We start from the raw sequence: 18,634 nt of genomic DNA on the forward strand, positions 1-18,634 counted from the left end.
ATTGGCATGAAGAAAGAGCTAGGAAAAAGTGTGAAAAGAAAAGCAGAGTGAAACTGGAACAGTTAAAGAAACACAGCTTTAATAACTGGCAAAAGCATAATTAGCCATTGTGATTCTGTTCTTAATTACTCTGAGTAGTTTTAAGGAGCCAGTAAAATACAAAGATGGCAAAAAGCCATTAACAAATATGTATTATCTTTCTGTGTTCAGGTCTATCTTACAGCAGCTGTTTTTGAGCTTGACTTTTCCACGTTTCCTTGAGGCAGGTAAGTCAAGAGAATGTTAAAGAGTCAACTTTGAGTGAAGTAGAAGGTAAGAATCTAGGCTGGGGGCCATACTTGGATCTCCCCATTGCATCTTGGATGTGAAAATGTCATTGTTTATTTATTTATTTTCTTCTTTCTGTCAGCTGACATGGAAGATGATGATTTCGGTGCCGCCCTGCCTAAAACAAGCTGCATCACTGAGCAAACTCAGTATTTCTTTGAAAATGATGATAAATCTTTTGGTGGAATTGTAGACTGTATAAACTGCTCCAGGTAAATATTCTTCAGTATAAATAATGACTTTCGGATATTCACTTATTTCACAAAAGTTAATGACACTTTTAAAAGAACAAATAATATATTTTGGATTAATTACACCAAACTTACATAAACAGGACAGAGAAGTATACAGGCAGTAAAATGATAAATTGCATTCTCTTTGTATCTGTTCAGAATGATTTTTAATTGTAATAATTAAGGAATTATAGGAAACTGAGTAAAATTTTAGGATTAGTCTGTATATGCTCCATAAAAATTGTATTTCTATCTTGTTTACAATTTGTTATATTTTATAGTGTGAACTTAAAGGTATTCTGCAATATTCAGAATATTTAGCCTGGTTATGTACTGGAATTTTTGACAGTCAAGAAGATTATGCAATTTGTCTTTAAATTTACCTTCTAGTCAATAGTGCTCATGATTTAAGATCCTGGGTCTTATTAAGCCAACCATGCTGTTTTCTTTTGTCATGGAAAGAATTACTCTTCAAGTTCCATTTTCCTGTTCAAGATGTTGTTTAATGTTGTTGTGGTTTAACCCCAGCTGGCATCTGAACACCACAAAACCACTCCCTCCCTCCCTCCCAGGTAGGGTGGGGGAGAGAGTCGGAAGGGTAAAAGTGTGAAAACACACAGCTTGAAATAAAAACAGTTTAATAAGTATAGCAAAAGCTGTGCACACAAGGAAAACAAGACAAAGAAGTCATTCACCACTTCCCCCAGCAGGCAGGTGTCCAGCCATCTCCAGGAAAGCAGGGCTCCAACACATGTAACGGTTACTTGGGAAGACAGATGCCATCACTCTGAACGTTCCCCCTTCCTTCTTCTTCCCCCAGCTCTATATGCTGAGCATGACATCATATGGTATGGAATATCCCTTTGGTAGGTTGGGGTCAGCTGTCCCAGCTGTGTCCCCTCCCAACTTGTTGTGCACCCCCAGCCTACTTGCTGGTGGGTGGGGTGAGAAGCAGGAAAAGTCTTCACCCTGTGTAAGCACTGCTCAGCAATAATGAAAACATCCCTGTACTATCAACATGGTTTTCAGCACAAATACAAAACGTAGCCCCATACTAGCTACTATTCAATACACAGCATCCGTACTCTAAGCCTCTTCCTCTCCCTTCTTACAGAAAGGTTTGTATGTTGGGGTTTTGTTTGTTTGGTTTAGGTTTTGGGGGTTTTCTCATTGTTGTTAGTGGAAGAGTTGATGCAGAACTGATTGTATTTCTCAGTACAGCTACTGCTGTAGCAGTACAGACCTAACTATTAAGTCAATTGAAGTCATTCTGTGCCCTTTTCCATTTTTTCCACTAAGTCATGTTGAAAGGAGGAACCATGGAAATGTCAGAAAGGTTACAAAATTTGTTATAAATGTTTCTTGCTGTTCATTAATGGAAAAGATAAACAGTAGAAGGCAGTCCAAATCTGGGAAGTTGGATTACTTTTTATTCCAATACTGTGTGTCCTTCTCAAATACGGATTTCCTTGCCTCATTTAAACATAGATTTTTGTTGGCTTTTTTTCCAGACTTTATCATGCAGAGAAGATTTCAAACACCAATCTAGTATTCATTATTAGTGACAGCCAACTGCTGTGCCGCTCCTGTGACCCAAAGCCACTGATGCAAGCGGAGAAGCCGGGTATCCTTTAAAATCACATTATTTAGTAGTGTGGATTGATTTTTGGCTATGATCTACTGGAATATATTTGGGGAATTAAATGTCATGTTTATGTACATATTAGCAGCATGCTTGCCATTGGAGTACTTGAAGCAGCAAATATTTGTGGATAATAGCACAAATATCTGAGGCAGCAGTCACTGTAGTAGAGAGCGAAGCTGTTACTTGTGAGGCTGTAAACAGAAATGGGCTCACGGGAACTTTATGAAGTTTCCAAAAGGCAGATGCAAAGTCTTGGATCCAGGACAGCACAATGACATGCAGCTGGACAGGCTGGGTGCTGAGTGACTAGAAACAACTTTGCAGAAAAGGACTTGAGGATCATAATGGACAAGAAGTTGAACATCAATTTGTGCTGTGTCTTGCAATGAAGAGACATCCAGGTGACATCCTGGGCTACGTTAGCAAGAGTGTAGTCAGCAGGTTGGGAGAATTGATCCATCCCATCTCTTCAGCACTGGGAGACCACAGCTGGAGTGGTGTGTACAGGTTGAGGCTCCCCAGTACCACACGTTCGTACTGGCAGAATTCCAGTGAAGGGCTACCAAGGTGGTTGGTGTCTGGAGCACAGGACAAGCAAGGGGTGCATGAGAGGCCTGGGTTTGTTCAGCCTTTAGAAAAGACAACGGTGTGTCTGTCCATAGAAATAACAAAAAAGTGCAACACTAAGGTAAGAGCGTTGGGTCATAAAAAGTTGGGATGCTGCACTGGTGCCTGCAACACTGAGGTGAAGTGAGGGAAGCACTTTAGTGTGTGCTGACTGCCAGTGAGAACTGCTTACTTCTTGGGGAAACTGCTTGGGAAAGGCTAGACCTTATCCGGCTGCTAGCATAGAATTTCCTCAGGACTAGCTGGAGACATAGGTGTCATGCATGCTGAGCAGAGTCCTTGCAACACATGCATTATAATTAAGAGGATGTGAAAGGTCGTTCTAATTGACAACCACCTTCATGCTAATCTCTGTGCCTTTAGCTTGTTCAATAGATACCTGTAGGTGATGGTGATGGAAATATGTAAAACATACACATATTCTAGGCCAGGAGAAATTCACCTCAGTTTTTCTCTGCTACATATGCTTGAGGATAGCATGCCAGAGATGGTAAATCAAATCATATTTTATTATGACAGAATACAGAAAACAATTAGTAATACCTTTGTTCATGTCAGGAAGTTAGTTGAGACAGCCTCTCTTACTCCTGAAAGAAAAGCAGATGGTGGTACAGATGAGACTGATTCTTTGCACAAGCAATGCATTCATTGCCACCTTAATAAAACTGGAATTCAATCTACGCTTGAGCTAAAAAGGAAGTTACATTGGGTTGAAAGCAATATCCATATCATCACAGAACTATGTAAACACAGCCTAATATTCTAATAGGCTCCAGCCCATGACAGTTTGATTAACTGTTGCCACTGTCTGAATTTATAGACGGCACTCGCTGTAGAGAATGGAGCACGTTTGATGGGAAATGGGAACATGACTTGCATTGCGCTGTGGGGCCCAAACCTCCTAGAAAGCAGTAAATGACCTCAGATGACAGCCAGAGCATCTGGGTGGGCTTATATTGACTAAATGGACTACTTTCTGTTCCAACTGTGCAGTACTAAGCTATTCTCTCTATTCTGTAACTAAGGTACATTGTGAAATGCAGATGTAGCATAACATCACACAGGGAAACAGAATGACCTTTGGGTGCCATTCAGATGGTTATTATTAGACTCTGCTTCCTTCTGCCTGGTACAGCTTTGCTTGTGCTCATGGTCTTTTAGAATATTGCTACGTTTTGACTTCCCTTTCAGCTGGGCCCCGGCGGAGGAAAGGGGAGGTGAGTCTGATAACATCCGAATGAAGACAGATGTAGATCTGTAGAACTAAATTCCCTGTCTTCTGGCTTTCTCTTCCATTGGGCATCTCCACTCATTGCAATGAAGGTGGTGTAGTACTCCACAGTAGTGCATGAATAAGATTGCTTCAAGTATAAGTTAGAGCTACTAAGATAAGTAAAGTTTTGCTGCTCAATTTTTATAAAACAGTCTAGCTTTAGTGTGTCTACTACCAACAGTGGAATAAAATAAAGCTTAACAAACTCGAGTGATAATATAGACAGGTTTCCGCAGAAGGTGGTTTTGCAGTTTACCGTATCTGTGTCTTTCAAGTATGCTGCAATGACTTGTATCTCTTGCTGTCCTGTGGCAAATCTGAAGTATAGTGTTTTACACTTAAATATCAGCAATTGCACATTTCAGAGACATAAGACGATGCATTACCTCACCTTTACGGTTAGCTAATAAATAGCATGTCACTGCTCCCTTTTCTATACTGAGGTTCTGCTGTTCATTTGGACAGCGTTTTCTGTCTCCCTCCATCACTGAAATGCTAATGAGTTCTGATCAGATTTTCAGTCATTTACTAGCAAAGCCTACAGTGGGATGATCTTGTCTATGGCCCTTGGGATAATATAGGTGTACACATAATCAAAACAGTAGTTTTTATAGGCCTTTTCTGCTATCTTCAGCATTACTTTTCCAAACAGGCTTCCTCGCTTTTACTGTGTATCATTTCAGCAGAGTAACTCTAGATAGTGGTATCATACGCTGTAACCAATCAGCACCACTGAAAGTTTACTATTTTATCAAATATTTTCTGTAATATTTATGCAATGGTAACAAAAGCAATACAGAAAATCTTATAAAAAAACCCAACTTTTATTTTTACTTTTGTATGGTTTTGGAAGTATTGGTTCTAAAAATTCATGCAGGATATTTATTTTCTTTAATAAAGCAGTGTTAAAAAGTGGTATTTGATTTCTGTTTATCTAGGGGTGTTGGTTCGGTTTGGTTTTCTTTAATTTAAGCAAGGAACTGTGACTATTGATGTTTATTTCAGTACTATCTGAATTAGCATAAAACTTCTCCCACAAAAGTAAAACCAGAATGTTAGTCATGCTAATGTGCGATGCATGAAAAGCAGTCATGCTCCTTAACCAGAGAAACAGATGAAGGGCCAAATCCTTGTGAAATGGTCAAACAACCTAGATACAGAAAGGGTCCTGATGTCTGTTTTGATGAAGCCAAACAGGTAAAATTGAACTTCTAAAACTTCAGGACTACCTTTAAAAACAAGTGTAAAGCTGTTTTAGAAAAGTGAAAGCTATGTTTAAATGTACCTTGGTGCCTGGTAACTTATCTGTCAATAAACATACTGTTCACTCTAGACCATAGTCACTCTATTTCAAGTATCCCATAATTGACATAAAATTAACAGCTGCTTTCTTATCTGCCTTTCCTATAACCATTGCACTTTCACACATGATTCCCACTAAAAAAACCCATCAGCGAGCATAATACTGATGGTCTTTGTGTGGTGCTATGAAATTGAGTTCTTCTAAGGCTTTCACAACAGGATGATAATCTTGGCTTAGAAGTAGTATTTTTTGTGACATTGTTTCCAAATATTATTTAAGGTGTTGATAAATGTTTAAGAACATTGTAATTGGTTTACAGTGTTGATCTTCTTAGAAATTCTACAAATGTGAACTCAGGTCACATTCTTAACAGGTATAAAAGTGCACTGCTTTACTGAAGTAGCAAAACTGCTGTTTACTACTCCCTGTATTGTATACATCACAGTTTCGATGGAGAAAAATTATAATTGTGCCACATATATAATTTATTTTTAATATAATCTCTGTGTTACCCTTCAAAATACTGTATGAAAGAGAATATGTTGAATTCAAATTGTTCAGAATAAATTTCAAAACAGAAGGTACTGAACAGGGAAGTGTTTCCCAATATATGAAATAAATATTTTTAAAATGTATTTGTAGTGCTTCATCACATTTATGCAAAGGGAAGATTGTCCAAAACTAGTGCAGTTAATTGGTTACAACTGCTGGGTACCAGGTTTTGATCCAGTGTATTCTCTGCTTTTCTTTAATGAGGTATAATGATTGAGGTGTCTGTAGTGTTAAAAAAGTCCAGACAGTTGGTATTTGACGTGTTTTTCTATTCACCAAATTGTGCTTTAAAAAGGAAGTCTTCTTACTGGCCAACAAAGGTTAAACAAAGTTGAAAAATCATCCAAAAGCTATTTTGGCCATTGTAAATATTCCAAGTCCTCCCGATACGATCATGTGTGAAAGTACAACTCTTGCTCACTAGCTTGATGTGCTAATCAGTGTGTAAGTCATGTGTTTTGTAACAGTGGATTGTTTTGGTTAAGTTTATTTGCAAAATTTGCCGTGAATCTCTTGCTCTTGGGTGGATGCTTTCACATTAACTCTGCTAACTGCCAGCAATCTGCATGATATCTCATCTTGTATGTCTTTTTTTCTGTGTTTTCTTTCCTTTCCTCTACTTGCTACTTTGCCCGTTATTAATAGGATCAGCCTATATGCACAACGAGTCGTGCCTCTGCCATGACGTCTGCTCCTATCTTCATTTTTCTGCAAGTTTTCATGTGGTGTGGATGGTCAGTTACTTTCTCTAATTTTTTGTTTCGTTCTTGGCTTAAAAAATTAGCAGACTTTTTTACTTACTAAGCATACAAAAGAAAACAGAATGAAACGAGTCCCAAAAGCAACAATCTGGAGCAAATTACCATTGCAATATTAAGGGAAATTAAATATGAAAAAAAACCTGTCTGGTGCCTTCTAAATCAGAATTACGGAACTCAAGAGCCTCTCCCATAGCAAATACAAGAACACGGGAACCTGTTGGGTTGATATGGTCGGCTCTTTGAGACTGAACATGTACCAACTGAGTCAGTGTCATTGCCTTCAAAACATTGTCCCTTGTCCCTGGTAAATTGAAAACAGAAGAAGAAAGTTTTCTATACAAAACCAAATAAAGGTACAAAGTAATTAGAAGAGACTATGACACCTCTGATATTAAAACTGTACTTAGGGATAGCAAAGATGAGTGATATGTGTAAGAATAATGAGTGTTGCTATTGAGAAAAATAAGGAGTTTTCACTGCATTCAGTGTATCACAAATGATGGAAGGTAATACAGTGCGTTATTCGGTTAAACTATGAATTGAGTAAAGATTTTTTTACTTCCTAATTTTTTGCAACCTTAACGTTTTCATTGCCTAACTACAGCAGAAAGTGGGGGGTTTTCTTCCATTGAAATACATGGATAGCTGAAGTTCTGCATGTTGGCGTAGTGCAGGCTCTGGGGTTCATAAAGAATGCCATGGCATTTTAGGCTGTGTTGCATTTAATAGTGTGAGTGTGCCCTGCTGTGCTAGTGACATGTACACAAGAGAACTGCTGATCCAATGAGAATAAAATTCATGACCTTGTACACTGGAGGGGTTTCTAATCAATATTATTACTCAGAAAACCACTAGAGGGAGATACTAACTTATCTATGAAAGTAAAGCCAACTGAGATGCAGAAATCGAACCTTACAAGTAATTTTTCATAGTTAATGTAGTAAGATATTAAACATTCTAACAATTTAGAACACTTATATTCTCAATAATTGATATTCTCTTTATACTTGGAGAAAGGCTTAATTAATATCACTCAAACATCATTGAAAAAAAAAGCTTGAAGTTCTGTTTAACAGCTGTATTTGAGTTAATTTTGAAATTTCCTATTCTACATTTAAATTATCTAATTTCTAGCAAACCTAGGAACTAGCATGGACATGGCTGAAGGTTATAAGGAAGTGTGAAAGTCCCTCCCCTAAGCCAGTGGTATTTCACATTAAAATCTAGAAGATTAACATCTCATGTTCTTACTCATGCAATTTGCTCTGCAAGTAAGCTTATTTTAATTAAAAAGCTACTGTCCAATAGAAATAAAGCAGCAGAGACTCACCTTGAGATAAATTCTTTATGCACAGAATGGTCTTTCTGCCCAAGTAGTCAAACGAAAATATTGGGAAACTCACAAAATATCATTTTAGCTGATAGATTTTTGGCAGCAGGAAGTTATGAAGGTAATTTTGTTCATCCATCCTGTTTTTAATAACTTTGTGATTTTAGAAATGGGTTCTCACTGGACATTGATCTGTGTAGTTTTATTAAAATCACTGAAGCCAACACAGACACAAACCAACTGATCAGGTTCCATAATGGCAGCTTTTTTTTTTCTTTTTCATCAAGGAAAACAAAATAGTCTTTATCACCCTCCTTCAAGAGCTTGCTTTTACTTTGTACCTGCACACTGGTTTTGTTTGCCATGCCTGAGAATAAAGAGAAAAACTACAAGCTTTTAGCCCCTTCTAGGAATGTTTTATTTCCCTCAGCTCCCAGGGATGTCAGTGGGAGCTTTGAGGGTGGTTAGCAGCCCAGACAACTGTATACATCTCGATGGGACTGGCTGTATCCCTGATCTGTGTGTGGGTAGCTGGACAGCTTTGCCAGCTTTGTGTGGTAGTTCAAGCAAAGGAGGGTAACACAAAATTTATGAAAGACCATGCACGGGAACTTGAAATGAGTCTTGAGTAAAAGCAAAGGTATTCTCTATGCAATATGAAGCATTTAAAATATATGCCTATAAAAGGTATAACTTTGAGGTAACCAGTTGATATCCAAGGCCGGATCAGAAGCTGTTGTTTTATCCTTGGTATAGTCGGTGTAGCACAATGGGTTCTGATAAATGATTAAGGTTTCAGGACAAAGTTTTAGTACATTGAATAGTTTCAGTGTACTTCTAAAGGAGTAACAAGTATGTGTATAGACTTAGACATGTGTGTATATGTACGTATTTGTATTTCCATGTGTCTTTAAAACTTTGGAGCAGCACTGCCTTCAAGGAATTGTTGATATATAGCAATGAATATGGGAAGTTGTTGATACTTAACAATGAATATGTGGTTTTATAAAAGCATTCATTTCCATTCTGCAAGTGCTGAATAATTTTAATAGTGTGCGAATGTAATAACCCTCTCTAGAGTTATCCTAGTAAGGCATGATATGAAGGAGGTGACATTTGGATTTGACGCATCTCTACCTCAAGCATTCAAGGCAATTTGGCGTGTGACTTATTAATGCAAGACATTTCCGATACACTTCTGATGAAATGAAACTGGCTAAAAAGGATTCTTTCCAATTTATTTTCCATTTTTTTTCTCTCTTCAAAGAGAAATAATACACAGAATATTTTTTAGAAGACAACAAAAAAAAGGACATCCCCAACTAATCTTTTGGTTATTCAGGTTTTCTGCATGGCTAATGTAGTAGTGACTAATGTAATGGGCTGGAAAACTTCAGTGAAACTGTTTAAAAATAGTTCAGTGTTTAACTGCAGTGGCAGAGGTAAAGATAAGATAGGGTAAAGATAAGATAAAATGATGCTATGTAATTTGTTATAAGAAATTTTATAAGAAATATCAAAAATAACATTTACAGGAAACAGCTGAGTAGTTTTCTTGAAGCTCAGGAATAGGGGAAATGTTTTCAAAAAATACATTTTGAAGACCATTCAAAACGGACGTTTTGCTCAATCTGGTTCCACTTTAATTATGAGATCCCACTCATTTCCATAAAACTGTTGATTTTTTGAGTTTATGTAAATCAGCATGTAATGAGACTTCCTTCTCAATTTTTTTTTAAGTTTACATTTCTTGTGATTTTCATGAGAGTTAAAGCACACAAGAAAATTCCGATGTCAAATGCTGGGGAGGAAAAGGTAATTTAGATAGGATTTGCTGTACCTTCTTTGCCACTGCTATTGTTGTCTTGGCTTAGGACACAAAGCATAACTGATTCCAGGGAGAACATTTAGAAATTGTTCTTGGCAGAAATGCTGTTTTACCACTGTAAATTGGTCTACAAAACCTCAGAAATTCAATGTGACACTGATTAATATGAGGTTAAAATCTCACCAACCTTGAAATCATAGAATCACAGAATGATTTGGGTTGGAAGGGACCTTAAACATCATCTACTTCCGAGCCCCCTGCCATGGGGGCTATAAACCTTGTGTATAAACCAAGAGTATAAACCTCATATCCTTTTGTCTAGTAGAGGTTAACTCTGTCCTTCATAATAAGAAGATGCCTCTACTGCATGAGGCTTCCAACATATTCTCCACTGTTGTGAATCCTTTAAAATTTTTCTGTGTAGTCTTAGGAAGAGAGCAAGAAATATTAAAATATTCATTTTCAACCAGTAGAAATTTTACATAGTATAACTGTTGAATGTAAAAGTAGTGCCCATAAATTGTGATGCAGTTTAAAAAAAAAATAAAAAAAGCAAATAAAAATGGGCAACTGTTTATTTTGGGGTTTGGGTTTGGGTGGTTTTGGGTTTGGGTTTTTTTTCCAAGTACATAAAGCAATAGGATTAATTAATCAACATAATTTGTCCAATGTTTGGTCTTATGCAAAGATGACAGGAAAGCTGAATAATGTGAAATTCTATATGAGGTCAATATATTCTGTATCCATACTGGATGCCATTTTCACTGTGATGATATTTTCCCCTTCGTATTATGCACAATTTTAAGACCTTTAATTTACGGCTTACTTACTCTCCTGACATCTCTGCTGGAAAATTTTAAACCTTGTGTTTTACTTTAGACTATTTCTTCAAAGATGACTCTTCTAAATAATTTCAGTGATAAGAATCTTAAACACCAAGAGGAAACACTGAGCACAGTTCATTGAATTCATGTGAGGAGAAGCCTTTACTGATAATTCAGTTTCTGATGGTACTCACTGTGAAGAAGAAGCAACAGGGTTATTTTTAGGTTCTTTGAATAGAAATAAAGCTGCATGACAAGACACAATGCAGATGCAAAAAGTGACAGAGCCAAACTAAATAAACCAGAAAGTTCAGTGCATCTTCAAATCTTTGCATCCTACTCCAATCTGGTGCAGCAGAGTTCACTTATGACTTACTTGTTGACCGAAACCTTAGGAATTTTGAACTTGCACAATGCAGTCAACTAAAAAAAGTCCTGAGCCAAAAGTATAAAACTGAGTTATGAAGCTAACAGATGGCAGAGACATGTCTGCAAATGGCTACTGTTGGTAAAGAACGGCAGCGAACGTGAGCTACTTGATGTAGGACAGAATGAATTATTTTTCTTTTTTCCTTTTTTTTTCTGAAGAGATTCAGTGATGGGTTTTGGGTTGGTTTCTTTGTGGGGTGTTTGTTGGTTTGTTTTTTACATCCAAATTTTTAAAGGAAACTCTTGGTGAATTCTGTCATTCCAGGTGACTTACTGAGTCCAATGTGTTTGCATTACCTGATTTTCCATATATTTATTCCATACTGATCTGGTTTCTCTGACCTCTCTTGCTTTAAAGAACATATTGCATGTGGTAAGAATCTCTCATTAAAGTGTTCAGTGCTTAAAAAAGACACAAAAAACACACTGAAGTCCTTTGCTATGTCCTGTAATCCCCAAGGTCCCTCTTTACACCTCTATTATCAAGCAGTTGACCTAACTCTTGTCTTTGACTTCATGCTCTTGATTTATTTAAGACTTTCTACTATCATTTTCAGCATATTTTGCAGGAAGGTCATAAAAAATTCTTAATCGTCCCTCCTAATTTCCTGTGTATATCTCATCTGCCATTTATTATGTGCTTTCCTGTTCTTTCCCATTTGGGTAAACTTGGTTTCTTAAGTAGTGAACTTTTCCCTATGACAGTGTCCTTAATTTCTCTACTCATTCATGCAGGAGTGTTCATTTGGTGTGGTTTGGGTTGGGAGTTTTTTTTGGACCGAGGGGGGGAGGGTGTGTTTGTTTATGGTTTTGGGTTTTTTCCCCTTGGTGGTTGTTTATGGGGTTTTTTTTGTTTTGTTTTTGGAGTTTTGGTTTGGTTTTCTGTTGTTTTGGGTTTCATTCGTGGTTTTTTTCATTTGCTTTGGGGTTGGAATTTTTTGGGAGAGGGCTAGGGCGTGATTGGTTGGCTGTTCTACTTGTGGCATTCATTGTACTTGGATAAGCAATGCAATTAATGCAGTATTTCTACAGTTTTTTTCTGGATCCTAGTGAGGTACTTGCTTTTTGAGGTGCTGCTTCTATGGTTTTTTACCTGTTTTCTAGGGGTTTTTTATTTGTTTGTTATTTTATCATATCCAAAAATGTGATCTCTTCATGTCCTTTTAATAAGGCATCTATCCGCTCTATATGTGGGTTCTCCAATCTCACATAATGTTTCATAATTGATGTTGTCACTTTGATCAGGTGGTCAGCAGTGCAATCCTAGTATTAATTGTGTATTATTAGACTCTGAAATTTCTTACCCACAGAGATTCCATCGCATTTTCCTTTTCCTGTCATACTTTTATGCTCTTACACTTTGTATTAGCCTTTGCATACTGCCCTTCTGCTGTATGTGCTACACTGCCATTCTTACCAAGTTGGTTGCCTGACGATGCTCTGTCCTACTGATTATTCTCCTTCCACCACGTTTTTGATATGCGCATTAATTTGGGATGATTCACTGATGACTTGTTTTCATTCCCCCATCTTAATTTTATGTTCCTAGCATTGGTGTAGAAGCATTTGAAAGTTTCGCTTAAGGATGTGCCAATTAATTAAAGATGTTTTGATGACCTTTCCTTATTTATCCTGATGGTAGTTTTTATCCCCTTCCCCCCAGCCTTTTCTGAGGCACATTGAATATTAGTTACATCTGCTTCAGTGGCATGTCAGTCTGAAGCAGGACCTGTTCCATGCTTGTTGGCTTTCCTCAGCTTTCTGTTCTAAAATGGTTTTAATTTCTGTGCTGGCAACTGGGCTGTGTTACTTGTAAGGTACAGTCTGTCTTTCCCTGCACATGTTCTTCCCATTCAAGTAGTTTCCCCAGTTCCTAATATACCTAAGTCCCTTCCCACCTACACTGTTGTCCTTGGAGGCTTGGGATCTCTTGGAAAATGGAAAGTGTCTCTTTATACTATGGGTACAGAATACAGTGAAGACAAGAGGAAGACCAAATACCTTCAGCCTTCAGATCGGACTCCCTGAACTGAGCAGTGCAGGGGGTGGCTGGAACATTGTCCTGCTGTTTTAGGCAGATAAGTACAGATTGTATCAGTCCTGAGAAACAAGAAGGTGTAAGGATGTTACAGACTCCAGAGCAGGTATCAGATGTATCTCAGCCAGGCTAATGAATAAGTCCATGATGTGAATGATATTATGCATTATAGGCAAAATGGGAACAAATAACAGCAATAACAGCAAAGAGGAATGGGGATAAGAGGTGTGATTGCAGTGTGGCATAATGAACAGTTAGGTCTGCTGATGCATGACAGAACAATGCAGCTCAGAGCAAGCCCTCAAACTGGACGGCCTTCTCTTCAGACAGTCAAATGTCTACAAAATCCAACAGAAAATTTGGCTGTCCTACTTCAGTACTACATGAGAGACAGAAAGGATTTTCAGTCTCTTTGGTCATCTCTTCACCTGCACAGCGTATCCGTTTCAATTTGTGACCGTGTTGATCAAATGGACACAAACATATTCTGGTATTTGCTTTCTGATCCTCACAAATTCTGCCAATCTTCCTTGCAAAAAAGTGACTGTAGTTTTAAGGATTATAAATGTTGTTTACTGGGGCCCCCAGGTATATCCCATAGCATTCTTGTTTGATTGTGCAGGTATCCCATCTAGTTTGTAAGTGGCTGCAGTAGGTCTTTAAGTATTTAATCCTCCCATGCTATGGTTAATGTGGTAATGCCACTCTTTGTACCAAAAATCCATCTTCCATGAATTATTTTTCTGTCATTTTAGGCAAGACAAAGCAAGTAAGACCAAAAAAGATGCCTCAAAGATAGATAGTTCAAAACATTGAAGTCTAAAATGTAGATTACTTCTCAAAAAAATTAGTTGTAATTATTGTTAAATGATTTCTTCTTTTCTTGTCAACAGGAAGATTCGGCCGACTGCGGTGGTGTCTCTGGTCTGAGTCCATCACTGTGGTCTATGGTAGGAATTCAGTTGGTCCTGCTTTGGCTGTTATCTGGCAGCAGACACTGCCAGTTATGACCTTGCTAAACCAAAACCTGCGTAACTTAATCAAGACCTGGCCAAAACGATAGCCTCAGTTTCATTTTAAAAAGGGTCAGCTATTCAGACAGCAGCAGAACAGCAGTGCTCGTGTCTGGTTATCACTCGTTGTGAGACTCATAAAGGCACCCACAGTTGCTGCATGTTGGAGTGTCGGATCCTTAAACGTGTGTGAATGCTGCATCGTCTACGCCATCCGAACAGAATTCTGAACGTGCTCCACTGGGGAATCTAAGATTTTTTTTTTTTCATTTGTTTGTTGTAATCTGATGACTTCATGTAAAAGGGCTCCCCTGACAACAGCTTATGTATAAGATTTTCATTTCTTTTAAGCTTTGGATATCTTGAAAATCTATATTCTTTTACCTGAACAGTTATTTAAAAAAAAAAATAGGAAAAAGAAAACATACTCCCCAATATACACTACTAGCACCATGAAGGTCCCCTTGACCATCAGTTTTGTCCAAAATAGTTGAGTAAAAGGAAAATATTGTCTTTATCAGAAGTTCAAAATTATTGAAATGCTTTATGATGAGTTGTTTATTCTTCCAGAATGAATCATGTAGCCTGCTTAGTTTTGAGGGAGGAAGGAAGGAAGAAGGAAGGAAGGAAGGAAGGAAGGAAAGCAGGCAAATTCTATTTTTAAAAAATATAACGGTGCTTAAGAGTTTAACTAAAAAGTGATTTTCATCTTAAACTTGTTGTCATCTTCTGTCAGAAAAGGTTAATTTCAATGTAACATTCACCTCCTTTTCAAAAAGCAGTTATATATAAAGCTAGTCAAATCCTTCAAAGGCTCAAACAAAAACGCTTGTGAATAAAAAATGTTTTTGTGATATTTGAACGTTGGTTTCCAAGGGTGTTTTGCATGATGATGATGCTATGTTACTGTTTTTCAGTTTGTTTTCTTTGATGGTAGAGTATAGTCCACTGAAAAGGTAACTGAGTGATTATTGTGTGAGAAACTCAACATTGCAATGTGTTGCAATTAAATCATATTAAATTATATTATGAAAAAGAGCTCTGAATATACTGTGCAATGAAAAAGCTGAGAAAATAGGGTAAATTTAGCTGTTGTAACAAAAGGGTTGAGATGGATTTTTTACAGAATAGTGATCTCACATGAAAATCTGTGTACAGATATTTTAAGTATATAAAAATCAGATTTAACACATTTATTTTTGGAAGTATATGTTCTCTAAGGTTCATATCAGGTTCCCCCTTTGTTTCCTTCATGTAAAAACACCCATAATACTAAAACTTCTGCTGTTGCTATTTAATATTAAAAATAGTGTATTTAACAGCAAAATGACCTGTTTGCTGAGTTTAGAAAAAAATCTAAACAAATGGGGAGCCTTGAATCTATATGTATGCACATTGATACTTGATTGTGAATAATAATTTTAGAAGTTGTTTTTCTACAACCTCATTGGTGATACAGATTGGTGCAGTAAATGACAATATTACAGTGTAGCATAGTGTTGATGCAAGATATGATTTGCGCTTTTTTCTAGTTTTCAGAACTAAACAGTATTGCAAGACAGCTAAACCAATGAATGTGCAACTCTGCTGGTATTGTACAATTCTGCTAACAACTGCAATATGCAAATATTAACATGGCACAATACACTAGCTCTTTAAAAAAATAAGAAAATGCAAAGCATTGGTATGTATATGCTGGCAATTGATTGATATAATTTTGATCATGCCGAAAGCTTAAAGAGATAATTGGGCATGCATTAATATCCTATGAAAACTGAAGAAGCTACTCAAAGCCATGGCATGGCTTCAAAGATCCAATGTCTACTGTAGTTGTACCCATGGGTGGTTCATTGTTTTTCTCATGTACCTTGGCTCCATCTGTGTATTTTCTCAATTTTGGGAATACAGTGTGTAGAAGGAAAAAAAAAACAAAAACAAAACCAAAACCAAACCAACGAACACTGACCTGTTCAGTGACAGATTTAGCTTTTAAAAAAATATCTCTAGTATAGTCATGGTGTAAAAAGTACAATTAACTGTGTTGGATGACTTCAGGTCCTCCTCAAGGAAGGTGAGCTAATATTGATAATATGGGTGAAGATAATCTTGGAGCTGTTCTTTCCACTCATATTATTACACTTCTCCACCCTATCACCAGGTACCACCAGATAAAAAATTGGTTTGAGTCTTTCTAATGCTGAGACTGTGTCCTGTATTCTTCCTTAACATGGTCAATTGAAATTCTATGGGAGGAACAAGTTTTGTAGAATTAGGCCAATGCTGACTGCACTCATAGCTTTTATTCTAAGATTACTTAAAATACATACTAGTTTGCATTTTGCTTTTTTAATTTCTTGAAAGATTGTCAGTATATTCTCTCTAGTTTTCACTTTGCTTCCTAAAAGAAACCCTTCATGGAAAAGTTAACATTTCAGAACAATTTGCTCGCGCTGGTAGGCCATATTCTGAGTTACTTAATAAACATTTGCTTAGATTCTGTAGGCAGAAAGACAAGTGGCACAAAGCCCTGCTGCTGCAGAAGAGAACTGGAGCTTTTGGTCTCACCCCACTGCCCTTAGAGTGCTCACATATAAAAGGAGGGAGAAGCCCATGCCATGCAGACACATTAGCCTTCTTGGGCTAGCCAAAGGGAGAAATGTCCTTTGTTTCTCTCCTCTCCCCCTCTATATTACCTGAAAAAACATGTTTCTATAGAAACACTTAGCCTTTCAGCTGTTGTACCTGTTTGATAGAAAACTCAGCATATGGTCCCCCCAGAAGAGCTTAGTACTGGCCTCATAGAACTCAATACTTTACACAGGAAAAAAATGAATTTTTTTCTTCTTTTTGCAAAAAGCAATATATATTTTGACAATAACTAAGTTACGGCCAAGATTTATTAATATGCACTACCGAGATAGCTTCAACTTACAGAACAGATAGAAAATGCAATGTGAACTTTAGCTATCTCTAGATGTGCATATCAGTCTGTTAGAAAGAACTTCTATTGATGAATACATGTTCTCATGCAGGAGAGTATCCTTTCTCCATATAATGCATGATAGTCATCATCCTCTCTTGTCTGCGAGAGAAGTAACTTGATCCTGGGCTTTAAACTGAGACATTTTCAAATTACGATATGTTGTAAAAAGAGGGTGGGGTTTTTTTTTAAGCCAGATAAAAAGCTGTGTCGATATTTTCTCAGATCCCTTAAGTAACACCAAGGGAACTGTTGGGACTGTTTCAGTTTACACAGAAGTCATGCAGCCTATTGTACGTCTGACAGATAACCACCATTAAAGTTGTTACCGCACGATACTGTGCAAAAACATGATCTGAGGACTTCACATGAAAGGTTTCTTTCTAGTTTTTCATTTAAACAACCAGCATTACTGCCAAAACACCGACCGTGGTCCATGTTTGTAACAGGTTTTTAACATGACACAGCAGGTTTGATTCACAAGATTTTTAGGTCCTGTACCTTTAAGACTTTAGTATGATCTTTTTCATGTTTCTAATGCTTGAGGCTTTACTGCTTAACTTGACAAAAAAACAGTGTTGCTGCCATTTGTAAGTTTTCCTATAATGTTCCTTTTACTAACTTAAAAACTGGCCTTACTGGGTTCAAATAGGCAGTATCCCTTTTAAGTGACCTTTGCAACCCAAGTGTTACTTGCTGCGGCTGAGAGATTTTCGGTATCGCTGGAGAGTCATAAAGACCTTTTGTTCCCATTAACAGAAATGGGAACAGCATCTCAGAAAATGTCCATAGCATGTCTTAATTTCAAACCACAACCTCAGTCCCACTGCTCCTAAAAATTCGGATGCTGGCAGGCTGGTTATTAAGAAGTTTATTAATGCCTACCAAGGCACTGCAACGCGCTCGGGTGTTTCTGGAATGTCAACTGAAGGTGAAATCTTAATAACTCTTTCCTTAGGATAAATTTTACCCTAGCTTCATCAGATATCCAAGCCTTTAACAAAGGCCAGATGTATTATTTTTTTTCATACCACAATGTTAATATTGTTAATACTCATTGTACACTACTGTAAAAAGATTGAAACAAAGTGTCTGAAAACAATTCAAGAGTTCTGAAAAGTTAGCCTCACCCTCTTCCCAGCTACTTGCATCTGTCCTGTTTATAGTTTCAAACAAAAACATCAACTTGAAGAAATAATTTCACTGAGGCTAAAGGGATACTGTCTTGTTCAGATGCCATGAAACTGCGATTGTGATCTGACAAAGCTGTCTTCTCTTCTTGTGCTGTATGGAATGTCTGGATCATGCTTTCTGGGCTATTTTTATTGAAATGCTCAGTGTGCGTTTCTGAGACAAAAGGCTTGGTTGCTCTTACAAGGCAATCAGGTCTTTTTCCCTTTTCTTGTGTTCTCTTGACACTTTTGTGGAACTTGACAAGCCTGGAAAAATAATTTTTTGTAAAAATTTGTAC

At 37.3% G+C, this 18,634-nt stretch overlaps 1 protein-coding gene across 1 annotated transcript; it reads left to right on the forward strand.

Annotated features, from left to right (window-relative positions):
* Window positions 1–210: 210 nt before the first annotated feature.
* Window positions 211–14,585, forward strand: LOC104515257 (voltage-dependent calcium channel subunit alpha-2/delta-1-like; the record flags this gene model as incomplete). The annotated part of the gene is made up of 5 exons (XM_010159169.1): window positions 211–266; window positions 410–539; window positions 2,072–2,184; window positions 5,220–5,302; window positions 14,064–14,585. Coding segments are annotated over 5 exons (499 nt in total), but the record flags the coding sequence as incomplete, so codon positions are not given.
* Window positions 14,586–18,634: the final 4,049 nt, after the last annotated feature.

Source organism: Eurypyga helias, unplaced genomic scaffold (assembly GCF_000690775.1).
Source record: "Eurypyga helias isolate BGI_N326 unplaced genomic scaffold, ASM69077v1 scaffold5529, whole genome shotgun sequence".
Classification (NCBI taxonomy): Eukaryota; Metazoa; Chordata; class Aves; order Eurypygiformes; family Eurypygidae; genus Eurypyga; species Eurypyga helias.